At 43.5% G+C, this 15,784-nt stretch overlaps 1 protein-coding gene across 1 annotated transcript in view; it reads right to left on the bottom strand.

Moving 5' to 3' along the window:
• DAPK1 (death associated protein kinase 1) overlaps window positions 1-14,192 on the bottom strand; it is a 92,611-nt gene extending 78,419 nt beyond the window's left edge. Inside the window, exon 1 of the mRNA XM_074165667.1 lies at window positions 14,131-14,192. Within this exon, the coding sequence (XP_074021768.1) occupies window positions 14,131-14,192 (62 nt within the window). The remainder of the gene's footprint in view (window positions 1-14,130) is intronic.
• Window positions 14,193-15,784: the final 1,592 nt, after the last annotated feature.

The raw sequence follows: 15,784 nt of genomic DNA, 5'->3' as shown, positions 1-15,784 counted from the left end.
AAAGCAGAGTCTCTTGCATGAGCAGCAATTCTGATGTCAGATTTTCTTTCTATTCACATTTGGGTTTTGGAATGCAAATTTGAATGAATAAAGTACTCTGGGTCTTCACTGGCAGCAGATGTTCAGTAGAGAAGGCACACTGAAAAAGCTGGAAGCATTACTAAAGGTTTGATGATTCTGTCCTCCTCGAAACCCATAAATTACTGGAGATACAAAACAAAGACATACTAACAACTTTACAGATTGCTATAAGAAGTTCACTGAATTATTTAAGTCTGAAAGTAGCCAAACAAAGACTAAATTCTTTTGCCTGCTCTTTATAATGCTATAGTCTTTGAATAGGTGGGTGAAAGGCAAACACCACACAGGCACAGACAAAACCTTCCCTGCTTCCTGTATGTATATAAACAATTCAGCTCTGTCCTCAGTTTCATACTATCTATCCAGCATTCACTTGTACAGTCTGGGTAACACCAGACATGCGTGCTTGTCATTGTGTCAGTAGACGAGACAAGAAATGCAAGTTATCACCATGACTGAAACTTTAGACAGGAGGCTGAGCAATGGCCAGACACTCATTTATTTATTTTTTCTGTTCTCTGATCCAGTTATTGCCTAGGCAGGAATGGCAATTACAACATTATTAGGGAAAAAAATTTAAGAAGTCAGGTTGTTGGCTATTCCTTTGTAAGCAAAAGCATAATACCTATATGTTGTGACCTGCTCTCTTTAGGAGCTGTAAAACTTCCCACTGCTCAAGAGAGAAAGAGGTTTTCATGGTTGCTTGTTGAGAATTCATTTTACCATATGATTACTTTTCACTTTTAATCTAATATAGTTCAATGTGAGATGGCCCAAGTGCAAAGGTATTACACGTACAATTTGACTTTAGAGTTAGTTTTTAAACAGTCTCCTCTATGGTATGTTCAATCCCTTTTTTTTTTAAATTTTATTTTTAATATGACACTAAGCCACACTACAAAGCTCAAGAGTCCTTAGCTTCCTAGTATGTAGACAACAGCAGCGCTAAACCACGCTTTAACATTCTCACTGTCTCTCTCATATGTACTCTACAGTTCACAATACACTGTGGAGTGCCAGACTGACCAAATCTGGGTATCCCGTGGCTCTCTCGGAATGAACACTTCCAAGTCACTGATCTTTGACAGGTGCATTGATAACACTGTAACAAATGGGAAAAAGTACTGACCTATTCTAGAATACTTTGGAGCTGGTTCTTCGTCAAGATGCAGCGGAAAGAAAAAAGTCACTGAATGTGGTGTCCATTATATCACGTAACAAACATAAGATACACCCAACCAGTATGAAAGTGAACTCAGTCTAAGCACACATGTATCATTCTTGTAAGACTTGGAGATGGTAAAAACAAAGAAGAAAGTGACGTGGAAGGTCCCATGCCTCAAGCCCCTTAACACAAGCACTTAAGTGATTGTGAAGCTACAGAATGCAAAGAAGTAGGTATTATCTTATTTGCCCAAGCAAGTACTCAAGAAAATGCTTCAGACAGAAGTCTACTTATAGACACAGTGGTTTAAATTACCAATGTGAAGTCCATGCTGAGATGTAGTGGTTATTTAATGTATAAACTGGGGGAATATGTATGGCTGTAAAGCTTCCAAGGCAGCTGGATGTCTGCCATTTCCCATTAATGATGCTTGGGCTGGAGCTTGCTCAAACCCTTTTGGTCTGAACACATGTGTATCTGCTAAAGCCTTTCCAGAAATTATTTTAGAATGTGAAAAGCAGAGTACTCACAGTTATAAACAGTTCATGTAATAACTTCATCTATGATGGAAAGGAAAAAGCCAGAAAGAAGGTGGGGTAATGCAGAGAAATGCACAGATTTTCAAGCAAAGTGCTACCCTTACTGCCATTTATGGTATTAAAAAGGAGCCTGCACATCCAGGTACTTAAAGGATCAATACCTAAATATGTAGTCATATAAATAAATACTGTGACAGTACTTAATGCTAGAGTTGGAGTCTTAATGCTTCTATTGTTCCTTAGTACTTAATTTTCCTCCTTCAGTTAGGCTTTTAGCGAAATTTGTAAACCAGCTCAGCAATTAACATTAAATCATAAATTAATCTTGCAAATATTAAAAGATGTATGTGAAGTACATCTGACTTGGAACATAAAAGCTTAGTCATCACTTGCTCAAAAAATCAATGATGAGCCTGGGCCGAGTATGAAAACATATGAGCACAATAAACATTTGATTTTAGTCATGCTTAAGACTGTTTTTGCTGCTATTTCAAAATTAAAATGTTTTGAGTTTCCTGCTTCTCTACTGTAGCAATGGGTTCTGAAACATACTGAAGTGGGTGTTTAGTCCTTCAGCTTGGGGAGGAAGAGCCTATTGATAATGCTTATCAGATCTCAGTTATGCCATCCCCTCTTTCATCACAATGAGCAGCTTCCCTTTATTTCACCTTTTCAGAACCTCCCTGTTTTATAGCATATGACCTATGATCTTAATGAGCAGTGACAATATGCCTCTAGCCAGCATTTCTATGCAGATTTTGACTCTGGAAGATATCTACATTGAATGGACACAAAAATACACAAATGCATGACATTCACAGGACAGCTGCACCTGTTAGATACACTAAACAATACTAATGCAAGAAAATGTTTTTTCAGTATATTTGAAAAATCATTTAATATGGTGATAGGGTATGGATCATTCACCAAACACTTGCTAGAAAAAGGGTAAAATCTGATTACTGAAAGCAGAAGTGAGGATGGACTGCAGAGCCCCAAACAGGTTATGACACAGCTTTCCCAAGCAACAACAGAGTTAAAAGTGTGGAATGGATTTTACCACATTTCATTAATTTCCATCAGGTATGAAGAATCACTGTAAAATCCACAGGTATCTTAATAACCTTTCAGTACCAGAGCACAAGGAGAAACATACAGCCTCAAGCTTATACTCCACAGAAGATTGCAGAGCCATTTTTTGCATGGGAAAATTTCTAGGTTTTCTTCTCCAGTTATTAATTTGATGTTAGCTAAATACGTAAGAAACTCACCAAGCAATACAATCTATAAAAAATTTAAGCCAGTCATGAAAAGACTTCTTTTCCTTGACTGAAGACAGCTTTTTAAGAAGATATGACATGACAAACAAAGCACAGTTTGTGTCACATACACAAGTGGCTTAGTAACTGTCCATATACATTATGGTTTTATGAGCTGCTATTTACAGCCAAATAATTGTCCGCTTCCTCAGCTCGTCAGCCTTTATTCACAACTACTCATTCTTGCAGACAAGCTTGGGCACTTAGGAATGTAGAACATTGAAAAAAAAATATACATTCTAAGTTGTCCTCTCAGATCTCCATGTGGAAGACGGCTTGCCTGGCCAGCCTACGGCTGCTGCCGCCGGAAAACATACCCAGACTGTGCTGTCACGGATCTCATTGTCCAGGGTTAATTGAGAGTCAGATTCTGCTTCCCAGTTCAGAGCAGCTCTTCCATGTGCTGTTAACCGGCCACACCTGCACACCACTGACGCAGAGCACACCGGGCACGGGCTTTATGGTATGAGTTAGCAGACTGAGCCAGCAGCCATCACAGCCAGAGGCTTCCCCATCCCTCTGTCCGTGCATTCCTACACCATGCCAGCAGCTGGCACTGGTACTTCCCCAATGTGCCTGCAGTGACCCAGTTCAGGGAGCTCAATCTGTAATGCCTTTCTGCTTCCAGGCTGTGCTCGGGATGGTGCCGGTGCCAGTGCCAGCACGGGAGAAGCAGAAGGAGAATGCAGCTCAGCTGGTGAAGAACAGGATCGGCGCATTCACCGGCCCTCTCCTTAGGCCGGTTTAGCCACAAAAATACCTAGGCAGACCAGCAGGCAGGTAGGGCATCGCTGACCAGGAACTAACACACCTTTAGAAGGGACAGTAACATAAAGTTTTCTTTTTAAAGGAACAAAAGGGGCAGCAGAAGTGCACTAGATTTATAAGATATAATCTGGAATGGTTTGTTCCCCAGTTAATGTTATAACTGGCAACAAAAGCAGGAAAAGTGATCCTTCTTTTAGGCAGGACTGCCAACAAATAGTATCAGAAGGCCTTTTCAAATAAAAAGTAATCAGAAAAGATGAGACATAAGGAACTAAGCTGTTCCCTGATGTGCTTTCCTTTCCCAGGGTATCAACAGCGATTCTCTGCAGATGGCCCTGCTCATGGAGATAATACTGCCAGAGAGATAATACACCAAAAAAAGTCCAGACATTTTGGTATGGGAGTTAGAAGTCTACGCTTGCAGAAAAAAAAAACAAGCAAATACACATCAATCCCCACCCCTGCCCCCCCAAAAAAGCCTCCAAGAAGATAAAGACAGCAGAAGGAGGCAAGGTGAAATATCCATCTCTGGGACATCAGCATCATCTTAATTAAAGGTAACAGGAGACAAGTGTCCCAATAAAGAAATCAGAGTCAGCAAGAAGAAAGCTAAAATTTATTACCATTCAAGACTCCCAGGTACTTTTTTTTCTTAGGAAATTATAAACTGCCAATTTCGTTGATGGAGCTATTTAAAGTGCTGAGTTCTTGGCCACAAAGTTGTTAGACCCAAGTAAAATACCCACTAATATTATGTTCCTTTGTCGAAAAGGGGAAAAACCCCACACCTCAATCTCCCTTAAACTTGGCAGAATAATTTAGTTGTTACTGGCATGTTACACCATGCCAGAACAGAATACAATATTATCAATTAACAAAAGTTAGCTCCACCTAGTTATACCTACATGACTACTAAGCAAAGTAAACACTACCAAGTAACACACACCACACGGAGTACTACGATCGTAAGTTTTAAGCATTGTATTTCTTAATCTAATTTAGAAATACAGGACTACAAAGGACTATCTCAGCAATGAAGTCCAATCCTCTTAAGCTGCAGATGAGACTGCAACAGTCAATGAAACTAAAAATTTCAGAAAACAAAGAAAGATGAGAGGCCTCATACCACTTCTCTATAATCACAAGACCAAAGACTCCGGAAGCCCAACACCCTTTCTCTGTCCCGCAAGAGTAACAACTGCAAAACACCACAGCTTCAACAGACTGTGTGACCCGGGGAAAACATCCCTGTGGTATCAGTTCCCGTGGCACGTGATGAGGTACTCTAAGTGAACACTTCTGCAGGCACACCCATCCAGTGCCTGAAGTCTTACAACTACTTAATGACACTTGAGAGAAAACTGATGAAAGGGACAACAGGCCAGAAGCCCATTTACATGCCAGGCATAAAATCGGGATCCTCAAGTAACTTGTGAGAAATTAGAAACACAGTATTAATTGCTCACAAGTAAATATTTCAGGTACACCAGTTCAGTTACAGACTAACTTAGCATCCTGTTTAAGCAAGAATCACATAGAATGCTACTGCCCAAAGCAATTTTTTTCCCTTTCCAAAGGCTTACTCCTCTGCATAGTTCAGCAGAAAATTCAATTAAACCATACCTTTCAATCAGGCTGTATGCACAGTTATAATTTACACTGACTGTGAACTCTTCCAAGCTTTAGATCTGTTCCCTTATGTTCGTAACCACCCAATAAGAGGTACTTTCCTGTAGGTTAAGTACAGGCAAGACCATCTAAGCCTCCTAACAAACAAACAGACTTGTACCTACAGGCAGATAATACTAGGGAAGACTCGCTCTAGTCAAGAGCTGCACACCGCTGCACCGCAAGGTCCCTGCTGCTGGTGGTGAACACACGCGTGTCGTCTGGGGAGCTGTGCAATGATGCTTCCTCCTCAACAGTACTCCCTCTTCAAGCGGAAATTGTCTGTCACATTTGCTTGCGTTTTCAGAAGGGAATAAGGGGAAGGAAATACAACATCAAAACCAAGAGTTAAAGTTGCAGACCATCATGTGGATTACTCAGTGTGGTGTTTTACAGCAATCCTAAACCATGTGAACTATTCCGGATTTGGGTGAAAGGCATCTATTATAAGACATTCTCCCCAACATCAATGTGTGCCACAACCAAACCAACCCACCAAACCCCAACACAGTAAAAATATAACAGCTTTAGTGAAAAAGAACAACATCCTCAAGAACTACAATATGCCTGAAAACTCTGAAAGAGAGTGTTAAAACTGATCTAAGATATCTACAATGACTGTATCCTTATCAGCTTCCTTCTTCCCCTGGACAGGATCATGAAATCTTTTCCTTTAATTTTAGAAGCTCAGACTTGATACAATTTAGGTTTCCTGATCACATTGGCTTCATTTCAAAGAAAAGTCCCAAAGTTCACCCTTCTGGAGGCAAGCAGCCTTTCAACTTCCAGCCTGCAGATTCATCTGTAAACACCATAAATGTAAATCCAGTTTCCAAAGTTTCTTTGATTCCCCAAGCATTTTCATTCTTCCAGTGTATATAAAAAACCCATACCACTCCAAGCGTTGTGGTGCAAGGCTAAATGTACCAAAGTTTTAAGTCTCCTCTCCGAAGAAGCTTCTTCCCACAGCTTTACCACCTTAGCAGCCCTTCCTCACTCTAGAGCTCAACAGCTCTTTGAAATGGAGGGATGAGAGCTGCAAGTACCATGTAAAGGAGGATGTAGCAAGGTATTGCACAAGGATACGGGGACATACATGCCCCTACAGTTCATCTCTGGTATTAGCTTGTTCCATAACTGCACCAAAACCAGCAGGAATGTCACCCAAGAACTGACCAAAACATGCAGGTTCCACTCCTTCTGTACGACCCCTTAGGTGATGAGATCTCAAGAGTTTAACAGCAGTGCCTAAACTGGAATCCTTGGCACAGGCCTCTGTATTCTAGTCTACTAAATTTCACACCATTTATGTTACTCCAAAATTCACTGCATAACAAAGACATGCAACAAAATACTTTAGGTTTGTAGACCTTCAGGCTTTGTCCACACTTGTCTCAGCTCCTGTCTAGCTCAGCCATGAAATAGTGATGGTTAAGTAGGATCTACCATACTGCAGGCTGAATCAGTGAACGTTTTTCGGCTTTGTTGGATAATCCTCCATTGCATCACCTATCTTCCTTCAATGGGGTCAAAATAGAATCATAGAATGGTTAGAGTTGGAAGGGACCTTAAAGATCATTGAGTTCCAACCCCCCTGCCATGGGCAGGGACCACAATAACTAGAGCAGGTTGCTCAAAGCCCCATCCAGCCTGGCCTTAAACACTTCCAGGGATGGGGCATCCACAACTTCTCTGGGCAACCTGTTCCAGTGCTTTGCTACCCTTACAGTAAAGAATTTCCTCCTAATATCCAATCTAAATCTCCCCTCTTCCAATTTAAAACCATTACCCCTTGTCCTGTCACTACATCTCCTGACAAAGAGTCCCTCTCCGGCTCTCCTGTAGGCTCCCTTCAGATATTGGAAGTCTCCCCGGAGCCTTCTCTTCTCCAGGCTGAACAACCCCAGCTCTCTCGTCCTGTCTTCATAGGGGAGGTGCTCCATCCCTCTGATCATCAAAATCAGATACAGTTTGAGAAACCATCAAAATACAGTTTGAGAAACAACAGTCTTATGTGAGACAGAGCTCTCATGCAAGCCACTACCGTCCAGGAAACAGAAACTGAGCCACTGCTTTAGGTGGCACCTTTTCTTTGGAATATAAAATCGTACTAACAAGTTGCACTGGTTTGCTAACCAAGCCAGTCAAAACCAGAAGGACACCTGGCCATTAAGCCCAGCTGTGGGTCTCACAGGCAACATGCCATTTCCTCCAAAAACTGATACACCTTTGAGTACCTCTGACCAACTGCAACAACCATTTGTCAAGGTTACCCCAGAACGTCTGCACCAGCAATTGTTCTCCTAATTTCCAGCTTAACTTCCTTGTTGTTGGTTTATGTCCTTCTGCCTTTGTAGTAAAGCGACTCTTTATCTCTGCTCCTCCTACATATTTAACTTGAGGTAGATTTATGGAGGCAATCACAACTCCATGTAGGCTGAGATTTCACAGTGCTTTCAGGTGATCTGAGTGTGTGCTGCTGCCATAAATTAGATATATCTGAGTGTGCACTGCTGCCCCCTTTGACAGTACTGCTGCCTCAAAAAAACCCAAACCACTCGGAAACACACAGCAAAGGAAAGTGATACTGCCCCTTTCAGCTGCTGACAGAGTGGATGGAGCTCAGCACACAGCTCTCATGAAAACACAGCCTCAGCCTCCCTTTGCCTAAGCTGAAGGGGCCAATTTCTGCTCAGTACACACGGTGCCAGCAGAGGAAATAACATACTCGAACATCTGTAAAGGAAGATAATGGTGAGGAAAAAGAAAAGGAACACCAAAAACTCCTCACAAACACACGTGACAAAAAAAGCGAAGCCCGGGAAGGCAGAATGAAAGTTTCATCACACTTGTAACATACCAGCTCTGGTACTGATTCTGCCTCACTGAGCCTGGCTAGAAGAGAAATCAAAGACGAGCATTTTTATCTGCTTCCTGAGAAGTTTAGATTTACAAAGATTTGTGCATTTAAACTGAAAGCACAGAATAATCAGCAAGCTCTAGTTTTAATTACACTTGTTTTTAAAAGACCTACAAAAGAGGCATTATTCTCCCCCACAGCAAGTAATAAACTAAACAGGACCAAGCTGTTATACCCAAAAAGCACCTGCACCTCTCGTGCTTTTCACGCAGCGAACCTCCAGCACATTTTATAAGGCAGTAAATGTCACCAGTATCACTGTATGGTGACAGCTTCACACAGCCTGTGCAATCAGCAGCCTGCAGGTTATTACATGTTTGTGAAAAGGAAGCATTTTGAGGCACGGCTGCAAGGTAAAGTGACTTGAGATGCAGAAAAATAATTCCTGCCACCACGCTTCACAGTAAAGAGACTTTCTTCTTCAGTTCCCACGCAACCACCAGGGCCAGGACTTGCAGATAAGCTTGGAATAATCAACATCTCCTCTGAAAGCTGACAAGACTGATACATTTTCACCGTTCACAAACAGCACAGAAAGGGTTCTTTGCTGTAATTCGAATTTCACAATTTTCAACTCTTAAGAAAAAAAAAAAAAAGAACACAAAGATCCCAACCAACCATGTTTCCTGCTCAAACAGTGGCTTTGTGGCCACTGTTTTCAGGATACCTTCCCAGATTCTTGTCCCTAAAAAACTTACATAGGCTGTTCAATTTACTGTAAGTAATTGTCATGTTCTACTGGAATTTGCATATGCCTAGTTATAGAAGCAGTGAATTCCACACTTTACACTATTAATTGTTGTGCCTGTACAAATAACACAGGAAAGGTACCGCAGAGCTTTGCACCTTCTGCATCTTCAGTACTTAACCATTTTACCTCTGTATGAAAAGGAAGGTTAGCACATGCCTTTTGATAGAGCAACAGAGATGAGGTTACAGCATGAAAATCGAAGAAAAGGAAAATTAGAAGTTTCAGTGTATCACAGTTTAAAATTTTATACCTCACATGCAACACTTTTAGCCTTACCAAATAATTTTTCATATTATCCCTCCCTCCCCATTTGACTTTCTAATATGATAATTCATAGGAAAAAATGTTACACTATAACATTATTAAAGACCATTGGCATGGGTTTTAAATGTGACCATTTTGAAAGGAAGTATCGCCTCAAATTTCACATCCTATACGTCTTACAACAGAGACTGACAATACTTAACACAATTTTAGTACATCGGCTAGATTCATTCAGGTTGTCAAGTCTGAAAAGCACCACAACGGTCAAATTCTAGTTGTCATCCAAGTATTTTTTGTTTGGGATTTTCACTTCCCTCCCAACAAAGGGATGCGATGTAGTTACAGTAATTGTGTGTGGATAGATGACGGATAGCTTTCACAGTTCTAAAAAGCAGCATTTCTGAAAACTGGTATGTGAATAACCAAAAATACACACACATATATATATGTGTGTGTGTGTGTATGTACTGCCTACATTTTCTCCCTGCTTACTACAGAAATCCATTTCCAGCATTCAGAAAAAAAAAGATTAAAAAAAATAATCTCTCTTCACTCAGCATTCAAAGGTAAAAGAACATTTTTCAGATTGTAAATACACATTTGCACAACTCCCTGTTCTCTCTTATCGGCATCTTCAGCATGTTACCCTATGCATTCTTCTCTCTCAACTGATAAAGCAATTAGACACCTTAGATAGCAGTGTTAGCTTACTTTTTACTGGTAGCATCTCTGCTTAGTGAGCTACCAAGCAGAAACAGAAATGGGTTTCCAAAACTGCTGAGATTCATCATAGCTTTTATTCAACAAGTTTCAAGTGCTTCCCTAGTAATTCTAACAGCTCCAAACAAGCCTGAAGTTTAAAATTGTTAGATACCTCTTCCTGCTTTTTGAGTCAACAACAGTATGCATCTATATCATAGCTTTGTTTGGATACCTCTCCCTGTGATGATTTAAGCAATGCTGCATTTCTCACAGTCTGTAGCAACTCCCAAGTAATGCCAGTCACAGGAGGGTAAAAAATATTTTTATGAGTTTGATCTGGTTTCAAGGTCTTTACTTGCATGCTCACCATAGTGAGGTTTTTAATACTGATGAACTTGAAATCCTGTCTTCTGGGCAGACTGATGTAAAAGCAATGCAGCAGGGTATTTAAAATGCACAGTCACACTGCCTGCCACTGCAAGCAGAATTAAAATGAACAAAACAGCTTTAATAAATGTGTTGCTCTTTCATGACAATCTCTACCACCCCTTGAAATTTCATGGTTAGATGACTGCTTAACACATTGGTAGGTAGCCTGCATCTGAACAATGTGAGTAATATGTAATCAATTCAAATGTGCAAGACAAAAAGAAGTGTAGCAATGCAATGTACACCACGATCTAGAGCACAATCCTCTTAGATGTTCCTCTTAGATGTTTCCTGCTTCAGCAGGGGAGTTGGGCTAGATGATCTTTATGGTCCCTTCCAACTCTAAAAATTTAGTGAAATTCAGTGGAAGACAACATTTGGTCCAGTCTCACAAGCTGTTTTGGTACAAAAGCTTAAGACAAACCAACTCGAACAGTCAGGAATGTATCAAAAGAAATCCCAAACAGGCAGGACAAGTAAGGGTGATCCTGTCAGTATACACAATCCCAAATCCCTTTTTTCTTACTCTCCCCAGGCATAAATTAAAACAAACAAAAAAATGGAATAAAACTCAAAAGTGTTTTGGTAAAAGGATAAGGACCGTTGATTACTTTTTATGCAAAGATACTGTGAAATACCAGAAAACAAGTAAGTGCATTTTTTTTCAACCCAGGCCCACGTCCCTTCTCCTTGTTTCTAACAACTCTAGGCTTTATGTTAAGCAACATTTAAATCTCCTCTATTAGTTTCAACGAAAAACTTCATTTGCACAAACCATTTACTCTCTTCAAGACACCCTTCTTAGATTACTTTCTTATTCAAAAGATTTTTTTATTCTAGTCAGACATATCATAAGGTTATAAAGACTGCTAAATATTTTACAAGGCAAAATAGTGAAGATTATTAAAGTTTCTGAGTATTTGCATCCTCAGTGTGCTTTCTCAAAAGGCAGGTTGGCCTAGGAACTTCATGATCTGCTCAAACACACCTCTGTCAATAAAAACTCATTTGTTCATTTATTCACCTTGTTTGCTGCATGACTGCAGCTAAGTAAGAGGAAATAAAAGAATTCTTCCCTAAGAAGGGGAAAAACTAGGTTGATTTTGCAAGATGGCATCTTTCATCATTGCTTAACTCAAGTATTAAATTACCAGGTTCCCAAATAAACACAAGAAATTTTAAAGTCAAAGGTGTTCTTAATATTCACGCTTTCTGAGTTTCGAGCCTCAGGGTTGACATTTGCAACTACATTTATATGCAAACATAACAGTGAGAAACCCACCTAAGGGGTAAAGGAGGAATGGAAAGCGATGGGATTTACAAGAGGATATTTGAAGCAACCCTAGAAATTTAAGTTTAAAAAGAAGTTAAAAACACCACTGAACTAAACCATATAACAACTATCCTGAGATTTGCTTATTCTTATGTTTTACAGCAACACTTCACAGCGGAATAATCCCAGTTTCTCAAAGTGATGTTGAAGTGAAAGCTTTGGACCTTTTAAATAACTGCATTCCATTTTTAAAGCAAAAGCCCTGTCAAACATTTCGCAATGTTTTACCGTCCACGGGCATTTTCTCACGAAAGTAGATAAAATTGATGAGGTTCTTAGTTTTCTTTACATTTTTCAAGGAAAAGCCTGAGTTTAAAATTCTTTTAAATTCTTAAAATATGTTAGGTTTAGACAATGCTAAGCTTATATAGGGTTAAGATGAATAAAAACAACCTCAGTACTATAATACCTTCTCTGTAACTGATCACATTAATATACCATTTTTTTTACTGAATTCCATTACCTAATATTCTGCTAATTGGAAGAATTTTATTTTATTTTTTTACTATATAGCATTAGTCAGTGTTTGCAGTTGTCCCTACTGTAAAAATGAAAGACTTGGTCTTCACTGCTGTGTTCTGAAGCTAACAACTTCCCTGTACCGTAAAAATGAAGTGCTTTGTCTTCACTGCTGTGTTCTGGAGCTATCATGTGACTTCCAAAGCATGTTTGTTTGGAACATTTCTTATATGACTGGCCTAAGGGCAGTTGTTCTATTTCATAAATATGTATTGGGGACCAAACACCGTTGTTGACACTTTCACTTTAAAATAAACACAAGAGAGGTTACATAAACGTTAACACTTTCTGAACTAGCATACTGACATCATCTTCTCCCTGAAGAACCTTAAGAAAACATGATAGATAATGTCTAGATCTGTGTCTTTATTTTCTTCTATGAAGTAACTTATGTATCAGTGTCTGTAAGCACAAGCATAGTTTTAAGAGTCCAAAAACCTAAACCTGAATTTCAGAACACTTTATGTTCTTGCCAAAAAAACGGAAACCAAATCAAACAATTTTACGTAACTGAACAAAATATTTAGAACACACAGCCTAGACTTGGGGTTTAGGAGGATAACACATCTTTCTAACTAGACATCCAATACATGAATACAACTTGGCTGTCCAACACAGCATGTCATTCTAGATGTATGAAAAAGCCAACCCAGAACACTATGTGAAAATAAAAGTACGCATTCATCATGTACCTGTACAAGCCATGGCAACAAGCTTGCACACAAATGGGGTGAAGTTCATTTTAAATACAGTCCAATGAACTTTCTGAAAACGTGGGGACTTTTTGTTTGGTTGGGGTTTTTTAAGACACAGTATTGTATGTCTAAGTTCCTGCCTATGCCAGTACCTTCTTTGCAACATTTGCTATTACTGATCCCTTCACATGGGATCATCTGCCCCAAAACCACCACCCTGTGGTAAATAAACGCTGACTGTAAGCTTTGAAATTGCCAAAATGAACACCAGAAAAGCATTCTACCATACTGGTGTGCTAAACTGCCATCGGATTCCCCCTTAAAGAAGGGGTAAGGAAGATGAAAAGGGCTTGAACATGACACAAGGCAGTGTTAAACTAACAGTTTTAAAACACGGAAAGCACTGAAAAAAACCAAGGCACGACTAATAGCTTAAGCTCTTTACACAAATAGTGTGGCATGAGGAGATCATTACGCAGCGTTCAAGAATCAAGGTTCAAGCAAGGCAGCGCTCTGCTACACATCCCCTGACTTGACTCCCAGTTCCAAGAGTGATGCCTGGAAAGCGACCTTCACCGCAGGACTGCTGAAACGCAATCACAGAGTTTCCCTCATTTCTTTAATCGCGTTACTAAAGCAAAACCGACACGCGCTACATCCGGAGTCCTTTGCTACCGACACAATGCAAACTTCTGCCCTACACACCCGCCACGTTTCCAGGTTCCCTGTTGCCTGGCGAACCGGGGCAAGCCCGGCGGTGTCACAGCACCGCGGCGAGAAGGTACCGCTCAGCCACTGCCCGACCCCAACATCCCACCACACCCGTATTACAAACCCAGACACGCCGCACCTTAAAACCCAACTCCGGCCACCCGAGAGGGGGTGGCATGGCGACGCGCGGCCATTCCCAAGCGACAGGAGCCCCGCCTGACCTCGCCCCTCCGAGGCAACGGGTTCCCCCCGCGGCCCGCACCCACCTGCCGAGGTCCTCGCCCGTCTCGTAGTGCTCCTCCAGGTTCTCCTGCCTGAACACCGTCATGGTCGCCGCCTCGCCACCGCCGCCGCCTTCAGCCCCTGGTCGGCGCCCTCATCACCGGCGCCCCGGAGCCGCCCCGCGCTCGGCTGCGCGCCCTGCGGAGGAGTGCGGAGGTGAACGCCCGTCGCCACGGCCGCCTCCCCGGGCCCTCCCCACCCCTGGAGGAAGCGGTACCGCGGGCCGGCGGGCGCCTCCCCTGCCCCGGCTCGGGCGGCGGGAGAAGAAAGCGGCGCCCCTCGCCCCTTCCCGGCGGCCGCACCGCGCCCAGCCGCCCGCCCGCCCGCCGCATTCTTCCGTGGCTCCGTTGCCCGGTCAACCGGGACGTGCCGCCGGGCCTGCGGCGGGAGCCCCTGGGCATCCCTGCACCTGACCCCGGGGGAGGGCGAGACGGGGGATCCCCTCGCCGCCGCCGAGCAGGGCCTCGCCCGGTCTCCCCGCCCGCTCCCTCGCCGGCCCGCTGGCTCCTCACCCGCTACCACAGCCGCCGCCGCCGCGGCGCCCCGGCCGCTCCGCGACCTGTGAGGCGGCGACAGCGCCGCGGCCGCTCCCGGCCGGCGCGCAGGCACCGCGCGGGGCCCCGCCGCCCGGCCAATGGGAAGCCGCCTGCCGCCGCCCCCCCCGCCGCCGCTCCGCCGCCGCGGCCAGGTGCGCCCCGCCCCGGCGGCGGGGGGAGCCCGCGGCCGCGTACCGCCGCTCGGGCCCGGCCCGGCCCGCCCCGCCCCTCCGCTCCCTGCCGCGGGACCGCCGGAGACTCCGGCGCCGCCATTGTGTGCGCTGCCGCCGGCCGCGCCCGCTCGCGCTTTCCCGCTGCCCTGCGCCCAGACCGCTCTGTCACAGAAGCGGGTCCCCGCGGGACAGAGCGGGGCGGTGCCGCCGCCGCCATCGCCCGCCGCCCGGAGCTCTGCCGGGCTCCCCCGTCAGCAGGCGGGAGCGCAGGGGGCACACCGAGCGGGCAAGGAGCCCCCGGCGCCGTCAGTGCCCTTGGGCCCTTTGCAAAGCGAGCGCGGAGGTGCCGTTTGCAGGGGTTCTTTTATCACCGGGCAACAACTGTAAGGATTTTCTAAATGCATTAAATCACCCCTGCAGAGTGCTGCAGTTTATATTTGGCGTTTATTAACGTTTCCTGTCTCTGCACGTGCTGCTGCTGCTGCTCAGGTTCAGCTTCCCAGCACGGTGTTTCCTGTGGTCCCAGGCTGGTCCCATGCCAAGTTGGAACTTCGACTGCTCCTTACGGTTTGGAGGGGATTTTTTTCTTACTTGCTCTGTTTTCCTCCTGTCTGTGTTGTTCAGCGTCGAGTGAGTACATGATGTCGGGTAACTGAACAGCTTTTAGCTTCCGTCTGAACTTCAGATCTCTCAGAATTGCTCATCAAAGGTGAAAAAAAGTTCAGTGCAGTCATACGATTTTACACTTACTTGATATAGCACTGGAGAGAGCCTGGCCTGCTTTGGGTACAGGGCAGCAAGTACAGAAGCCTTGAAATTTTTTGAGTGAGTCACGGCATGACCTTGGGCGAGCGTCAAAAATTTTTGTGCCTTCACTGATGTCATCTGTAAGATGAGGGGAGGGCATTTGAATGGATTGCTGGATGTGA

This window comes from Numenius arquata, chromosome Z (assembly GCF_964106895.1).
Source record: "Numenius arquata chromosome Z, bNumArq3.hap1.1, whole genome shotgun sequence".
Taxonomy (NCBI): domain Eukaryota; kingdom Metazoa; phylum Chordata; class Aves; order Charadriiformes; family Scolopacidae; genus Numenius; species Numenius arquata.
This window is presented reverse-complemented; position numbering and strand designations above follow the sequence as displayed.